This window comes from Macrobrachium rosenbergii, chromosome 55 (assembly GCF_040412425.1).
Source record: "Macrobrachium rosenbergii isolate ZJJX-2024 chromosome 55, ASM4041242v1, whole genome shotgun sequence".
In the NCBI taxonomy this organism is placed as follows: domain Eukaryota; kingdom Metazoa; phylum Arthropoda; class Malacostraca; order Decapoda; family Palaemonidae; genus Macrobrachium; species Macrobrachium rosenbergii.
Genome location: NC_089795.1, coordinates 52,302,967 through 52,320,466, shown reverse-complemented (window position 1 = coordinate 52,320,466; position 17,500 = coordinate 52,302,967). Strand labels below are relative to the sequence as shown.

The 17,500-nt window shown below is 35.4% G+C and overlaps 1 protein-coding gene across 4 annotated transcripts in view; it reads right to left on the bottom strand.

Moving 5' to 3' along the window:
* The window catches only part of LOC136835250 (uncharacterized), a 190,843-nt gene extending 182,971 nt beyond the window's left edge, over positions 1 to 7,872 (bottom strand). For 2 of the 4 annotated variants that reach the window (XM_067098527.1, XM_067098529.1), the window contains exon 1: positions 7,214 to 7,748. In XM_067098527.1, the coding sequence (XP_066954628.1) occupies positions 7,214 to 7,298 (85 nt within the window). In that variant the 5' untranslated portion in view covers positions 7,299 to 7,748. Of the gene's footprint in view, positions 1 to 7,213 lie in introns of all 4 variants that reach the window. The other 2 variants (XM_067098528.1, XM_067098530.1) reach the window with 2 other exon arrangements.
* Between the last annotated feature and the right edge of the window lie 9,628 nt (positions 7,873 to 17,500).

Here is a 17,500-nt window from a genome sequence, read left to right as displayed (position 1 = left end):
ACAGTTAAAATTAAGTATATCTTAGTTTAACCAGACCACTGAGCTGATTAACAGCTCTCCTACGGCTGGCCCGAAGGATTAGATTTATTTTACGTGGCTAAGAACAACTGGTTACCTAGCAACGGGACCTACAGCTTATTGTGGAATCCGAATCACATTATGACGAGAAATGAATTTCTATCACCAGAAATAAATTCTTCTAATTCTTCATTGGCCGGTCGGAGAGTCGAACGCTGGGCCAACAGCGTGCTAGCAGAGAGCTCTACCCACCCTCCCAATGAAGAACTAGGCCCTGCACAAATTTCATCTATTACCTAAATCGTGGAGGTTTCATTTAGATAAATAATTTATATATATATCTCAAAAGAGCATTCACTGAAATATTATAAAAGATTATCTATCATAATTGAAAGTTGCTTATCAGTTCCATTTTAACAATTGCTCATTATAGATATTGGAAGGGATTAATAAAATGAGAGAGAGAGAGAGAGAGAGAGAGAGAGAGAGAGAGAGTTCCTATGGTAAAAGGGGACACGATAGGATAACAGTAAAACATTAAACAGAGGACAGAACCCAACTTGAAAACCCCGTAAAAAAAAAGAGCAAACGAGAGAGAGAGAGAGAGAGAGAGAGAGAGAGAGAGAGAGAGAGAGAGAGAGAGAGAGTGGGGGGAATAAAGACTGTCTAACAAAAGACTTAAAAAAACGCGAATGGCAGTCAAATATACAAGAGATCAAAGGGAATCCATAAAAAAAGAGAAAAGAGAAAATAAAACTAAAGCAAGGGACAGAGAATGAATAAGAGATTCTGAGTGAGTTTGTGAAACGGAAGCAGAAGAACAATGGAGAATAAAATGCAAAGACAAAAGACAAGATAGGAAAGTTTATAAATAAAATGGAAAGACAAAAGACAAGATAGGAAAGTTTATAAATAAAAGACATTTGGAACATGAGGATGAAATCAAGAAAACTGTTTCTGTATTTGCTTCTTTCATTCGAAGGAAATAAGGCTGAATTGCTTGGTAAACACTTTGCACTTTACAGTGCAGTTTATTAATACTTCCAATATCTGTAATGAGCTGAGAGGCTATAAACACATTTGCATAGCAATCATTAAAATGGAACTGATAAGCAACTTTCAATTATGACAGATTATCTTTTATAATATTTCAGTGAATGCTCTTTTGAGATATATATTTATCTAAATGAAACCTCCATGATACAGGTATTAGATGAAATTTAGATGAAATATGTACAGGGCCCAAGTGAGTTGAAAAAGCATTAAAGGAGTAAGGTTGGTATACAAATAAGAGTAAGGTTGGTATACAAATTAATATAAATGTTAAAAATCACTCCCTCTTCCTTTATCTCTGTATACTGTACGTATGTGAAAGTTAGGTAAGCATTACTAAAAGAGATAAATTGGTATTAAAAGTTTATCTCTCTCTCTCTCTCTCTCTCTCTCTCTCTCTCTCTCTCTCTCTCTCTCTCTCTCTCTCTCAGAGAGATTAAAAACTTTAAAGTAAGCTTGCATTGCTCGGTCAAAAATACCACCAACACGGAGGGGCCTCGACGAGGTAATTCTCTCTCTCTCTCTCTCTCTCTCTCTCTCTCTCTCTCTCTCTCTCTCTCTCTTTCATTAATATTCATTATACGAGTTCCTGAGCTGTCATTAAGGAAAAATAGTCACTCACGCAGGCCTACGTCAGTGTTATACATTATTAAAAGCAGTAAAGGGAATATTCATATATATTATCCCTATGACTGCTCCATTCCGTAAAAGGTTATGGATATTTTATGCAGAAGTCCTGTGCACATTGAAATTCCCTACTTGCTTCTGTTTTCCCCCAAATCTACTGCTTACTTCCTGGATCTACGTCACTACTTTTCCCGTTTCTTCTGGGCCTTTGTCTTTGAAATGACAAGAATCTACTTCGAAATTCAACAATGTCAAAGATGGTGGGTATATCCCGTAGAGTTATTGCGGCCTTTAGTGCTACAAATGAGTCGATTAGTTTTCATTGCAGCACAATCATTCACATTCAGCCCATTTCATCTATGGTCACTTTTTAATTTTTTTTTACAATGAGCGATTCGTGGTTATCAGTTATAACATCAAATAAAGGCATTAGACAAAACCCATGAACATTTTGCCTTCTCGTAATTGATAACCAACACTATGGTTGAATATTATTCTTTTTTAGTCCATTTCATTTATAGTCACCTTTTATTTTTTTTATAATGAGCGATTCGTGGTCTTCAGTTATAACATTAAACATTATACAAAACCCGTGAACATTTTAGCCTCTCGTAATGATAAGCAACATTATAGTTGACTTTTTCAATTCACAAAAAAAAAATTACAGTAAAAATCGATAAAAGGCGAAAAACAAAACAAGAAACTTCAACGAATGATCTGGCCGGCAAAAAAAGAAAAAGAAAAGAGTAAATGAAAGCCCTTAGCTTTTACTACCAGAAAAAGAGCGAAAAACACCAAATCAAATTTATGCCTCGCTAATGTTCTGAAATACCCCCTTTGAACTAAGACAAACACCGAGGAAGTCTTTCATTAAACCTACGAAATTCTAGAGTGGTCCTCCAAAATTCTGTGGTCACTCGCCCGAACAACTTATGATTTAGGGAGGCGTTATAAGGGAGAAACGGCTGTTGGTCGAATATAAACATGCCGGCATTTACATGTAAAACAGGGCCATACGACCTCGAGAATTTTTAGGCACACGCACCCACACGCCTAAACTTGGAGAGAGAGAGAGAGAGAGAGAGAGAGAGAGAGAGAGAGAGAGAGAGGGGCGGCAAAAAACAGAGTAAAGAGAGAGAGAGAGAGAGAGAGAGAGAGAGAGAGAGAGAGGGCGGCAAAAACACAGAAGTAAGAGAGAGAGAGAGAGAGGGGGCGAGCAAGAGAGGGGGTGGCAAACAGTAAGAGAGAGAGAGAGAGAGAGAGAGAGAGAGAGAGAGAGAGAGAGAGAGAGAGAGAGAGAGAGAGCGGCAAAAAACAGGAGTAAAGAGAGAGAGAGAGAGAGAGAGAGAGAGAGAGGGGCAAAAACAGAGTAAAGAGAGAGAGAGAGAGAGAGAGAGAGAGAGAGAGAGAGGGAGGGCAAAAACAGAGTAAAAGAGAGAGAGAGAGAGAGAGAGAGAGAGAGAGAGAGAGAGAAAAGAGGCAGAGTGAGAGAGAGAGAGAGAGAGAGAGAGAGAAAAGAGAGAGAGAGAGAGGGCAAAAAACAGAGTAAAGAGAGAGAGAGAGAGAGAGAGAGGAAAACAGAGTAAAGAGAGAGAGAGAGAGAGAGAGAGAAAAGAGAGAGAAAGAGAGAGAGAGAGAGAGAGAGAGAGAGAGAGAGGGCGAAAACAGAGAAAGAGAGAGAGAGAGAGAGAGAGAGAGAGAGAGGCGTGCAAAAAGAGAGAGAAAGAGAGAGAGAGAGAGAGAGAGAGAGAGAGAGAGAGAGAGAAGAGAGCAGGAGTAAAAAGAGAGAGAGAGAGAAAAGAGAGAGAGAGAGAGAGAGAGAGAGAGAGTGGCGAGAAAAAGAGAGAGAGCAAAAAAAATAGGGAGCCAGAGAGAGAGTGTGGGACAGGCTGTTATTTTCTATTTGACCTACCAAGGAACTTTGCTTCCGTCTTCGAACGTTCCTTTGTAGTAGCCCTTTAAGAAGAAGTAATCGTTTAGAGGGGTCCCCTTACCCAATTCCCTCCCATCTCTCTCTCTCTCTCTCTCTCTCTCTCTCTCTCTCTCTCTCGCTTCGGATGTGTTCATTGCGTGATTCTTCTCGTGTCCTCCAGGCAGAATAAGGATACGCTCTTTGTATCTGGACAATGATTCTGGGGTTCTTAGATATTTTTGCATTTTCTGCAGTGAAACGATACATCAGGGGATCTTGAACATTTTGCGTTTTCTGCAGCGAAATGCCGTAAAAGGGGAACTTAAACAGTTTTAGCACTTTCTGCTGCGAAATGATATATCAAGGGAACTTGAACGCTTTGCATTTATTACAATGAAATGTTGTAGCATGGGAACTTGAACATTTCTGCATTTATTTCAATGAAATGTTGTATCAAGGGAACTTTAAAACATTCTGCATTTTCTGCAGTGAAATGTTATATCAGGGGGACTTAAACATTTTGCATTTATTAAATGAATGTTGTATTAGGGAAACTTGAACATTTTGAATTTATTACAATGAAATGTTGTAACAGGGGAACTTAAACATTTTGCATCTATTGCAATGAAATGTTGTATCAAGGAAACTTGAACATTTTTGCATTTATTACGATGAAATGTACCAAGGGATCTTCAACATTTTGCATTTTCTTCAATGAAATGTTGTTTCAGGGGATCTTAAACATTTTGCATTTATATTACAATGAAATGTACCAAGGGATCTTCAACATTTTGCATTTATTATAATGAAATGCCGTATATAGGGCCTTTAAATATTTCGCATTGCCATGAAATGTTGTATGATAGGATCTTAAACATTTCCATTTATTATAATGAAATGCTGTATCAAGGACCTAAACATTTTAAATTTACTACAATGAAATGTTGATCAAGGAAATATAAACATTTTGCATTTATTACAATGAAATGTTATATCAAGGGACCTTAACTACTTGGCATTTCATACGATGAAATGCTGCATCAAAGGACCGTAAACATTTTCCACTTTTACAATGAAATGTTTTATCAGATCTTAAACATTTTCCATTTTTACGATGAAATGTTGTATCAGGAGATCTTAAACACTTTTCATTTATTACAATGAAATGCTGTACCTGGTAAACTTAAACATTTTGTATTTATTGCAGTGAAATATTGTATCAAGGGATCTTCAACATTTTGCATTTTCTGCAATGAAATGTCGCATCAGGAAAACTTGAACATTTTACATCTATTGCAATGGAATGCTGTGAGTCATTCTATGCAAAAAAAAGATTAGTTAATAATAATAATAATAATAATAATAATAATAATAATAATAATAATAATAATAATAATAATAATAATAAATGGATAACCTTTGCAAGTAATCGTCTTGATGCACTCAATCAAACAAACAATATCACAGCACTTGGATGCTCAGCTGTGGCTTAAAATGTTTCAGTAGGCCTATTCACTTACCCATAAAGCTTTATAACGTAAGGTAAAAAGCTGATTAAGGTTGCAAGGAAACTTGGCTCATAAAGACCAACTGTAAAAAGCTGTTTAATGCCATTTTATAAGGATTTCGTTTCAGAAAGTTCATGTTTGTCGATTTTGTACGAAAAACCAGTAAAATAACGCTGAAAAAAGCAACATTAAAAAAGCTGTCGACATATTTTCCCTCACTTCTAGACAGCCAACCAACACTCGAAAAAGTATCTAGAAGCATGCAGTCATCAACCAAAAAAAAAAAACCTGTTTTAACCTCAACTGACTTGAGAAAGCGAGCTTTCATGTTTTTTCCGGAAAGCAGCTGGGTGTGGGTGGTGGGGGGAAGGGCCCTGGAGTGCTTGGAGGTGGGGTGGGGTTGGGGTTGGGGGGAAACTGTATTTCAGCAGCTATTATGAAAATTATAATCATATGAAACGTTCACCAAATATTTTTGAGAACAGTGCATTGCAAATGACGTATGGAATGCCATGGGCACTAAGAAGAGTTAATAATCGCAATATCCTCGTCAGTAGAATTAACAAATAAGCCTTTCTTAATAATAAAGATGAACATTACAAAAAATCACGAGGTATGGTCAGCTAAGTTGGAAGTTATCCGAAAATGATTAAACCAATGATAAATTAAAATCCCATTTTTTGAGGATATAATGAACATTTCCAGAACGATAATTATATTCTTAAAAGGATATTGTTAATGAGGACTGTAATGAATTATGCATTCAGGAGGGAGAGAGAGAGAGAGAGAGAGAGAGAGAGAGAGAGAGAGAGAGAGAGAACCTACAAAAGACGAGGGCATATAAAAAATGAACCTAACACAATAACGTACAACCAAAAATAGCCGAACACGGATTAAACACAATAATTCCCAGGAAGCCAAAAGGTATTAAACGATATACAAAAAAAGGATAAAAAGCGAAAAAACGTAAAAAAAAAAAAAAAAACCGCGAACACAGAAAGAATGTCAAAGACCCCTCGGGACATTCCTCAATCACAGAACTGGAGCGCATTCTTTTGGATAAGACCTGGAGACGCGTGCACGAAGTCTGCAATAGAAGCCCCTCGAGTTCGCCTCCTCCTTTCTCTCGAGATAAATGTTATGCACAAGTAGACTGCATGAGAGAGAGAGAGAGAGAGAGAGAGAGAGAGAGAGAGAGAGAGAGAGAGAGAGAGAGTATTAGATGTATGACAAAATGTATGTAACATTTACATTTGTAGAAATTGATTTTTTTAGGATATAACATTCAAATTTCGGTTTTAGCATTTAGGTTTTAGTTGAATATTTCCTATACACTTGACAAAGTTTTCAAATATTAGTGTACACACACACACATACATATATATCCCTTCTGAGTGGATAAGAAAGAAATAGTCAACACACATCGATCCTGATGTGAAACAGAAATTTATTAACACACACACACACACACACACACACACACACACACACACACATATATATATATATATGGTATATATATATATATATATATATATATATATATATATATATATATATATATGAGTTCTAAAACTGAGTTAGATTTACTCTTAGTTAAGCCGTTAGGGTAATGAAAAAGGCATTTAATCATAATACATACATTACACACACACACACATCACACATATATATATATATATATATATATATATATATATATATATATATATATATATATAATATGTGTGTTATTAATAATAATAATTTCTCTTCATATACAAACTCACACTTGCTCACGCTCATGAACAAACAAATGTATCGGTTTCAATATTTAAGATTTTGTCGATGAATATCTTTATACACATTAAAAATTGAACGTCTACATCCATGTATATGTTTATACAAACTTTTTATATATATATATATATATATATATATATATATATATATATATATATATATATATATATATATTATATATATTCATTAATTTTTATCAGAACCCGCAAAGGAGGCTAAAGATATTCAAAATGAAAATAACACCTTTATAAATGGCCAAACATATAACACACAAGTAGGAGAAAATAGCAAAAGCACATCATTAAAACTTTACCTGGTAGTAGTGAGAAGAGGCCCAGTACCAGAAGTAGCAGGTACTCCTTCCTGGTCGAAAACACTGGTTTCCAATTTCCATACATTTTTTCAAGAACTTGTAAAATACGCTAACTAATATTCACCTCTTCACAATGGGCAATTTAAATAGCAGTCATACTTTGTCTGCATTAATTCTCTAAAGCAATAAGGACGGGTCTGTTATTCCATTTGCGAATAAATCACTTGTAGGGTGCACCACAAGGATTAGGCAATCTCAAAACAGAAAATAAGTATTGGTATAGTTTTCACTTAAGACCAAAAAAAATCTCAAAATTCTCTTAAAATTTTAAAAGGAAAACGGAAAGAATTACATCACGAACTCGACTGCAATTGTCCCCTTTTCCCTCTCATTTTGAACCGCGACGTGAGGTCACTGGCGAAGCGAAATCCCCCGGGTTTGTATAAATCCAGTCAGGGGTCAAGCACGATTCACGAACGGCCAAGACGCGATCGAGCGCGACACAACCTCCTATTACGACGTGGATAACCACACTGAGTGAGAGAGTGAGTGGCCCGGGCTGTGCTCTAGGCCAGGCTGTCTGGCTGGCTGGTTGGGATCGGCTCTCTCGGTCTTCGGACGAGACCACGGACTTCTGCAGCTGTAGAGCCGAGAGCCCTGAAGAGCTAGCTGCTGACCTGCCCGAAGCGAGAATCCTAATCTTCTTTCTATCTTTCCTTCCCTCGGGGTCCTCCTGGTCGAACCAATCGCTCGCTGCTTGGTCTAACGTTAGGGCGTCGGAGGAGATGTAGAATAGGGTAGGGTGGCCGCAAGGTCGAATGCAAAGTACAGTAATTTGTTCACTGAGGAGCCTCGTGTCTCGTTGGGTTGTAATTTGCCCTTTCAAGTGCATAATGTGGTGTTTACTTGCAGTTATCACTATAATTATCTTCATTGTTATCACCTCGACTATTCCCATACTATTATCAGTTGTTTTAGCTTTGCTTCGGCCGATACAATTATGATTTTTCCCTTTAGTCTGTTTGTTTGTACGCTGAGTGTATTTAAAAAAAATATATATATAAAATGTTCCAAATGTTTAAAGTCTGGTCTTAGATCTTCAGTTCGGTATCCACTCCGTTTGTTTAAATTTACTATCATTTATTTAAAGAACGTAGTTACTTGCTGTGTGTGAAAGAAAACGTGGGTTAAGCTAATCTCATCCTACACCTCGCGAAAGAAATCGTAAATGATAAAGAATATTTAAGTCACTTCACAATGCTAATCACACTACTGAAGGCTTGCGAGAGTTTGTTAGCATTTCTAGTTATCATCACTTAAAAAAAAAAACACGTAAAAAATGCGCCGAAGAAACGTTTCTTCGGCGCAAACGAGTTTTCTGTATAGTGTATAATTAAGGCCACCGAAAACAGATCTATCTTTCGGTGGCGTCGGTGCAATGCTGAATGAGCCGCGGCGCATGAATCTTTAACCACGGCCTGGTGGTGGCATGTTTATATCGTTGCCAGATGCACGATTATGGCTAACTCTAACCTTAAATAAAATAAAAACTACTGAGGCTATAGGGCTGCAATTTGGTATGTTTGATGATTGGAGGGTGGATGAGCAACATACCAATTTGCAGCCCTCTAGCCTCAGTAGTTTATTAAGATCTGAGGGCAGACAGAAAAAGTGCGGACGGCCCGACAGAGCCGGCACAATAGTCTTCTTGTATAGAAAACTAAAAGGTGGTAGTTGTAAGTTAAGGGATTAATAGTTTTCAACCGAAAATATATTTCGAAAATATAAAAAATCGAGAAGTCAGAACTTATTTGCATGGCTGTCGATATATTTGCATATAAAAAAAGTTGCTATCAAAAATGTACTCCGTGCATTATAAGATTCCTCTTTACTGTAATATTTAAAATATAATTATGAAAATCGTAATTACTGATTTCTGTTGACTCTTTACAACAGCAAATATACCAATAAGAACTTCAAAAATCCAAATAAAATTATATTCACGGCTTTACATTAAAATATAATTAAGAAAATCACAATTACCGATACCAATTAACTGTTGTTAGAAGGAAATGTGCTAATATGAACTTCAAAAATCCAAATTAATTTATTTTCATTCCATAAACCTTCCGGAAAACGAATAAAAAGAAGAGATAAGGCAAACTGATCACTAGAAATACCACCAACATTAAAAGATAGATTTCGTGTTTATGCGACAAAGAATTGTTACCTTAGAGTATATATAATACCCCAGTGAAGAATAAAAAGTAAGTCACTGCTAAGTAACCTCACCCCTAATATTGTAACTGTTTTCATAAATTATGGATATATTTGCATGTACGTGTATGCACAAGGATCATGTCTCGAGTTCCAAAACTGAGTTAGATTTACTCTTTGTTAGGATAATGAAAAAGACATTTAACACAAACACATACATACATACATATATACATATATACATACATATATATATATATATATATATATATATATATATATATATATATATATATATATATATATATATACATACTCTGCTCAGATATACATGAGAGAGAGAGAGAGAGAGAGAGAGAGAGAGAGAGAGAGAGAGAGAGAACAGCATTTTGACAATGGTATCATTTCACATTCCTTCTATTTTCAAGAAATCACCTAACGATTTTGGCCTCCAAAATGTTCTATCACAAAAGAAATAAAAAAAAAAAGAATTCCAAGATACCCCAGTTTGGCGCTTTGATATTTCCACTAAAAAAAAAAAAAAAAGAAACATTTCCACCTAACCTCCCCTCCCGAGGAAGGGCATCTTACCTGTAGAGAGACTCCTTCCTTCCTTCCTTCCTTCCTTTCTCCCCTTCTGAGTCGTTCGCCCATGAAGTCTCCGTATGGATTATCTGCTCCTGTTTCTCCAGAGTCCCTTACAGCTTTCTCTTTTAAGGGCCGGCGCTATGGTTACAAGAATGGAGTGGTTTCAATGTTTCTTTTTTTTTCTCAAAGACTATATGGTCAGGAAGCTTTCTTTCCTACCCTCGACAAGATTTTTCACTGTTGCATTCTGGGGTTCATTTTTTGTTTTTTGTAAGGCATTCGAGGTAAATTTTTGCTTTAATTTTCTTCTTTTAATTCTGGGGTTCATTTTTGCCTCCGTTTTTTCATTTCGGGTTATTTTTTGCTTCTATTTTCTTTTAAATTCTGGGGTTCACTTTTGCTTTTATTTTTTTAAATTCTGGGGTTCATTTTTTCTTTTGTTTGTTATTGTCTTCTGGGTTTCTTTTTACTTTTATTATCCGTTTAGATTCTGGGGTTCACTTTTACTTTTATTTTTTAATTCTGGGGCTCACTTTTGCTTTAATTAAATTCTGCGGTTCATTCTTACATTTTTTGTTACTGCATTCTGGATTCATTTTGCTATTTTTTTTTTTATAAATGCTGGGGTTCATTTTTGTTTTTTTTATTTGCATTCTTGGTTCATTTTTGCTTTTTAATATTGCAATCTGGGGTTCATTTTTGCTTTTTTTAATTTATTCTTGGTTCATTTTTGCTTTTGTTTGTTACTGAATTCTGAGTTTATTTTCGCTTTTATTTTTTCAATTCTGAAGTTCATTTTGCTTTAGTTGTTACTAAATTCTGGGATAATTTCTGTTGCAACTGCATTCTGGGTTCATTTTGCTGTTATTCTTTTTTTTTTCTATTCTGGCGTTAACTTTTACTTTAATTGTTATTAAATTCTGGGGTTCATTTTTTTTGTTACTGCATTCTGGGTTCATCTCTGCTTTTTTTGTTATATTCTGGGGCTCGTTTTTTATTTTTTGTTTTTGCATTCTAGGCCCATTTTTGCTTTTATTGTTATTATATTGTCGGGTTCATTAATACTTTTCTCTATTGCATTATGGAGTCCATTTTTGCTTTTCATTTTGTCGGAAAGTCATAGACAGAAAGAGAGAGAGAGAGAGAGAGAGAGAGAGAGAGAGAGAGAGAGAGAGAGAGAAGTATTTGGATTACTCTTCATGAAACGAATTTAGAATACGCCAAAGGAAGGTGAACGAACTGGAAAGAACTCTACGGTAGATAAATGCATACGGATTACTGTACATATACACACATATATACAAAAATAGTCGTATTCAAGTCGTCATTCATGTGTAAACTTCTGAAAATAGATTTCACCATCACCCACGCTCTCCCATTTCTTTCTGGAAAGTGTCCCACGCTCATTTCGTCGAATAATATCACGTATCTCTTTTCTAAACAATAAGATTTGCCCTCACGTACGCTTTCTTAATCATTTCTAGTAATGTACAATTATTCGAAAAGTTCTCCTGAAAGCCGACAAAGAACACGAACCGACGTCCTGTCACAGACCGTTCCCATGGGCTTACGCCATGAACCATCATCATCTTTCGACTGTCTTTTGTCACACACAGTGGCAAGAAAGTAACTGAATTATAGTGAGAAATCTTTCGTTTTACGTGTCTCGAGGCAGCATCAAATGTTTCGACTTGCCCGTATTTCCAGAAATCTTCGCCTTTTACCGTGGGAACGTCACAAGGCTCTATCTCCCTCTGTTACTCATGGTCAGTCAAGAGTGTTTTGAGGTGCCGTTCGCTGCTACGCGTGAGATGACGGACGAGTCGTCACTGCCTGTGTTGTCCAGATGCGTTCGCTTTAAACAATTTTTTTGGGGGGGCCCGTTAGTATTCGAGAAACCAGCTGACCTACTGATCAGCAGTGATGCAACTGTATTTCCATAAGTATTACAGTAGAATTTCCTTATATTTTCCCCTTACGATACTTCGCCTAGTTAGCTGATTGGATGGTTATAACCATATGCTGCTGGAATAGCAATAAGAGTCATACATTGATAGTTCCAGCTGGTGATGGAATTTATTTAGTATTTTCAGCCAGATTAATTTGACTGGCTGATTGACAGTTAATTTATATTCTACTGACAGAATAAACTACATGAAACTCTTCCTGAAGCTTCACAAAAGAGTTACACTTTTATATTTAAATCGCATTTTATTTTGCTGCTTCTCCCAACTTTTTATCTTGTGTGTATTAACTTTTGCATATTATACCACTTTTACCTTGTCTATTTCTGTACGTGACCCTCAGCTGAAAAAGGAATATTATTATTATTATTATTATTATTATTATTATTATTATTATATATGTATTATTATTATTATTATTATTATTAATATAACACAGGTGTCCCAAGAACCAGGGTCACAGGGGTGAAAACAGGCATTTTAATAAGTATCACAAAAACTTTCAGTACAAAAACCAAAAATAGTAATCTATGATCATTCTTAACATTCTAATAACTTGGTGTAAGAGCAGTTGTAATCTGTAAAATAATACAATATAGATCCTCATTGTTTAAAGCAGAATAAGAATTTATTCATGACTGAACGAATGGAAAGAATCAGATGTCCTCCTCTCTCCTTTTGTCATCGGGCAACTCAAAGACAGGACACCAATTCTGATACGCGTTTTATGCACGACAGGTAGTTCGTGGTCCCCTGAAGCGGTTGATTCGCTCTCCATACAAAAAAAATATAATAAAGATAAAAAAGCGGCGGTACAGCACTGCACCCTAAGGTATGTCTCATAGTTTTAAATTTTTTGTTAGATTTCATATCTGAGAAGTTGCGTGTCATTATTTATTCACAAGTAAGAGAAGAGGAAGGAGTAAGATCAAGTGTCATTTCGGGTTTACTTGATACTGCTGCTTGCGCGCTTAGATTGCATACGCACAGTATCATATATACACACACACAACAATTATATATATATATATATATACATACATATACATATAAATAAATTCTTATTCTACTTAAAACAATTAGCGATCCATATCGCATTATTTTAGTTCATAATTGTTTTTATACCAAATTATTAAATTGTTAAGAATGACCATAGAATATTTCTTGTGAGTTTTGCATTGGAACTTTTTTGTAATTCTTTATATAAAAAGGCCTTTTTTTAGTTCTGTGACACTGATTCTTGACACCTGTGTTTATATATATATATATATATATATATATATATATATATATATATATATATATATATTATAAATATACATATATATGTATATACATGGATATACATATATGTATATGCATATATATATGTATATAAATACATATATATATATATATATATATACATATATACATATGCATATACATACACATACACACACATACATACATATATATATGTATATATATATATATATATATATATATATATATATATATATATATATATCCAGTTATGCTTCTGACTTTAAGGCATAACACTCCAAAAGCAAATATATATATCAGGCAACCACTACATCTGTGACAGAGAGTCTTCAACCAGCTGTTCAACAAATAAATCAAGCCTAAGTAATTGACTTCCACCTCAAAAGCGTGAGTGCGATGAGTTATGCTTCTTAATATTCATACTCAATTCTCTGTTCTTTTCTATATTTCTAATTATGGAATCCCTATAATATGTGATACTTACCTTAGCAGGTTACTGGCCAACTTAAGTAGCTCCTTTTTGGCATTATGACCAACAAGAAATGTAATAATAGTTCCGTTCCGTGATGCATCTCAAGAACTTTTTAGCCCTCAGGTGATCACCACGGGCAGTTAGCAGTAACCTGAGAGCTTTGTAAATCAGAACGTCACCTGAGGGAAGATGCATGATTTCCCAGACTATCAACAGATGGCAGATGCAGACACATTGTCTTTACAGATGATGAAGTTTGCGGTTTTAAACAATTGGGGTCATTATAAAACGATTGTCACTGAGTAATGATTGCCTGTATTCTATTCAAGTTGCTTAAGAATCGTAATTATGACTAGTCTTCTCTAAGACCATTTTCGAGCTGTGGATTACATTTTGGTTAATGGTTTTTATAAGAGGCATTATGAATCCTATTGGGAGGGGCGTAGATAATAACCTTCAGGAATTCGTTCTATATGCATCTAGTCGTATTATCAGCGAAGTTAAGCGAAGATGGGTCTGGTCAGTGCTTGAATGGTAATCCAACAAAAGATACCAGACCAAAAAATAATACTAATAGTATTAATAATAATAACAATGTATACATATGTATGCACACACACACACACACATATATATATATACACACATATATATATATATATATATATATATATATATATATATATAAAATCATGATAAATATGGTATACAGACCGATATCTAAGCAATGGTAGCTCTGGATATTTACGGCTGTTTCTTTATTTCTTTATTTATTAATCTTAATAAAAAAGTACTTAAAATTAGAGGGAACCAAGGATCTACTAAATTCTATTTATTAAACATCGATAGTATCTAGGACTTACAGTCAGTAGGAGAAACTGTAATGCGTATACAGTTTACAACGGAGACGAATTTCCGCTCTGTAACGCAATAGGTCTACCCTTCCTATAATACAACAACCCCCTTTCCCCCGGCCACTCCCGCCCCCCACGACCATTCCGTATGCCCCAAGGTAATATCTAAGTAATTACGCGCCTCCACACATGGAATCCCTCGCTTTACTCGACGGCGCTAAGCTCCGTCCACGGGCTCCTAAACACTTTGATGGATGGACTACGGTCACAGGTCCGCGCTTCTCCTAACGGCTAGCTTGGCTATGGACTGTTATCTATATATCCGAGATGGACAGTTATAAGTGGTATGGACTGTTACAGACGTTAAAATTTGACTGCTATGCGTAATAAGTATGGACTGTTTGAATATCAAAATTTGACAGTTAGGAGTAATATGTAAGGACTGTTTGAATATCAAAATTAGACAGTTATGACTAATAAGTATGGACTGTTTGAATATTAAATTTGACAGTTGTGCATAATAAGTATGGGCTGTTTGATTATTAAATTTGACAGCTGTGCATAATAAGTATGGACTGTTTGAATATCAGAATTGGACAGTTATGCGTAAAAAGTATGGACTGTCTTAATATTAAAATTTGATAGTTTTGTGTAATGAGTCTGTAATGTTATAAACATTAACGTTGAACAATTATGAATAATAAGTATGGGCTGTTATGAATACTAAAATTAGACTGTTATAAACAATAAATAAGTACTATTATAAAAAAATTACAGTTATAAGTAAGAATTACAGTATGTAATGTTATAAATTTTAAAACTGGACCGTTATTATAAGCAACAAATAAGTTACTGAGCATTCGAGTTTTCTGTACAGTGTATAATCGAGCCCACCGAAAATAGATCTATCTTTTGGTGGTCTCGGTATAATGCTGTATGAGCCGCGGCCTATGAAACTTCAACCACGGCCCTGTAGTGGCCTATCCTATACCGTTGCCAGAAGCACAATTACGACTAACTTTAACCTTGAATAAAATAAAAACTACTGAGGCTAGAGGGCTGCAATTTGGTATATTTTATGATTGGAGGGTGGATGATCAACATTCCAATTTGCAGCCCTCTAGCCTTCGTAGTTTTTAAGATCTGAGGGCGGACAGAAAAAGTGCGGACAGAAAAAGGGCGGACGGACAGACAAAGCCGGCATAATAGTTTTCTTTTCAGAAAACTAAAAATAGATAGTTATAAGCAAAAGTATGTACTGTTATAAGTATCACAAATGGATTGCTATACATATAAAAAAGTGGAAAGTTATAAGTAACAGATATTTACGTTGTAAACATCATAGATGTAACGTTATAACAACATTTTACTGCTATAAACATTAAAATAACAGTTTAAGTAATAAAACTTGTACTGTCATAATATTAAACAAGTAACAAATGCTCCGAAGTTTCTTCGGCGCAATCGAGTTTTCTTTACAGCCGATACAGCATATAATCAAGGCACCGAAAATAGATCTATCTTTCGGTAGTCTCGGTATAATGCTGCATGAGCCGGGCCACATGGAACTTTAACCACGGCTCGGTGGTGGCCCACCCTATATCGTTGCCAGAAGCATGATTATGGCTAACTTTAACCTTAAATAAAATAAAAAATACTGAGGCTAGAGGGCTGCAGTTTGGTATTTTTGATGATTTCAGGGTGGATGATCAACATACCAGTTTGCAGCCCTCTAGCCTCAGTAGTTTTTAAGATCTGAGGCCGGACAGAAAAAAGTGCGGACACAATAAAGTGCGGACAGACAGGCAAAGCCAGCACAAGAGTTTTCTTTTACAGAAAACTAGAATGGTCTGTTATAGGTAACAGACAAGTACTGTTGGAAATATTAGAAGTGTGCCGTTACCAGAAAAAAATATGTACTGTTATAAATAATAAAACTAGACAGCTAAAAGTTATATAGATACGCACTGTTATAATTGTTAGAAATATGGAGTTATGAGCTACAGATGTCCTGTTACCAATATTAAGACTTGCGTTATAAGGAGTATTAAGTTTTGAAATAACATATTTCACCCCCCCCCTCCAAAAAAAAGCGTTTAAGCCATTTTTACAGAAATTTACATACAAAAGTTTTCTTAAACCCTTAACTATTGGTCCTAGGTACGACTGGCCCTAGGTACGAAGCTTTGATTTAGGAGAGCAGCCTTGTCAAATTTATCCTGTGAAAGTTAAAAAATTGTTTTTAAATAAAACTCAAAGATGAGTAAGTAACACGCAGTACAATATGTTGGGAATGTTTTCATATTTATCCCGTGAAAGGATATTTTTTTAGGCAAAATTTAAAGATAATTAACAATAAATTCAACAGGTTGGAAAACGGCTATTAATGAATTTAGAATTATTGCTGAATTCAAAGATGAGCAACACAAAATATGATAGGTTGGAAAAACGTCTGTTAATGAATTTAGAATTATTACTGAGATTTAACCACATAAACTATAAAATCCAGTTAGGATTTCTTGTCAGCAGCTTGATAAATCCCTTCTGTAATTTACTCAGATGCCACGAAGGCCCATGAAACCAGTCAACATAATTTGACAATTGCTTCAGAAACCGGATGGATTTCACAGCTGAGAAGCTGGTCGAGGGTCTCGCCGCTCTGGTCTCTCGTCATATCCCGCGAGAGAAGGCGAGATTAGGGATGATGATCTCAAGGGATCAGCCACTGACCAGATGTGGGTGTTGTGGGTGAATCTTATTCACTTTGCATACTGAACTGACTGTGGTCTTTCAAGCACTCTGAGATCGCTAGGGTGGGTCGAGTAAGGAATTCGTGCGGTGTCAAAAGTGTCATCGTTATGATTAAAACTTTTGAATTTTTAGAGCCTGCTCAAGTGCAATTTCTTACAAATATATTTATTCATAT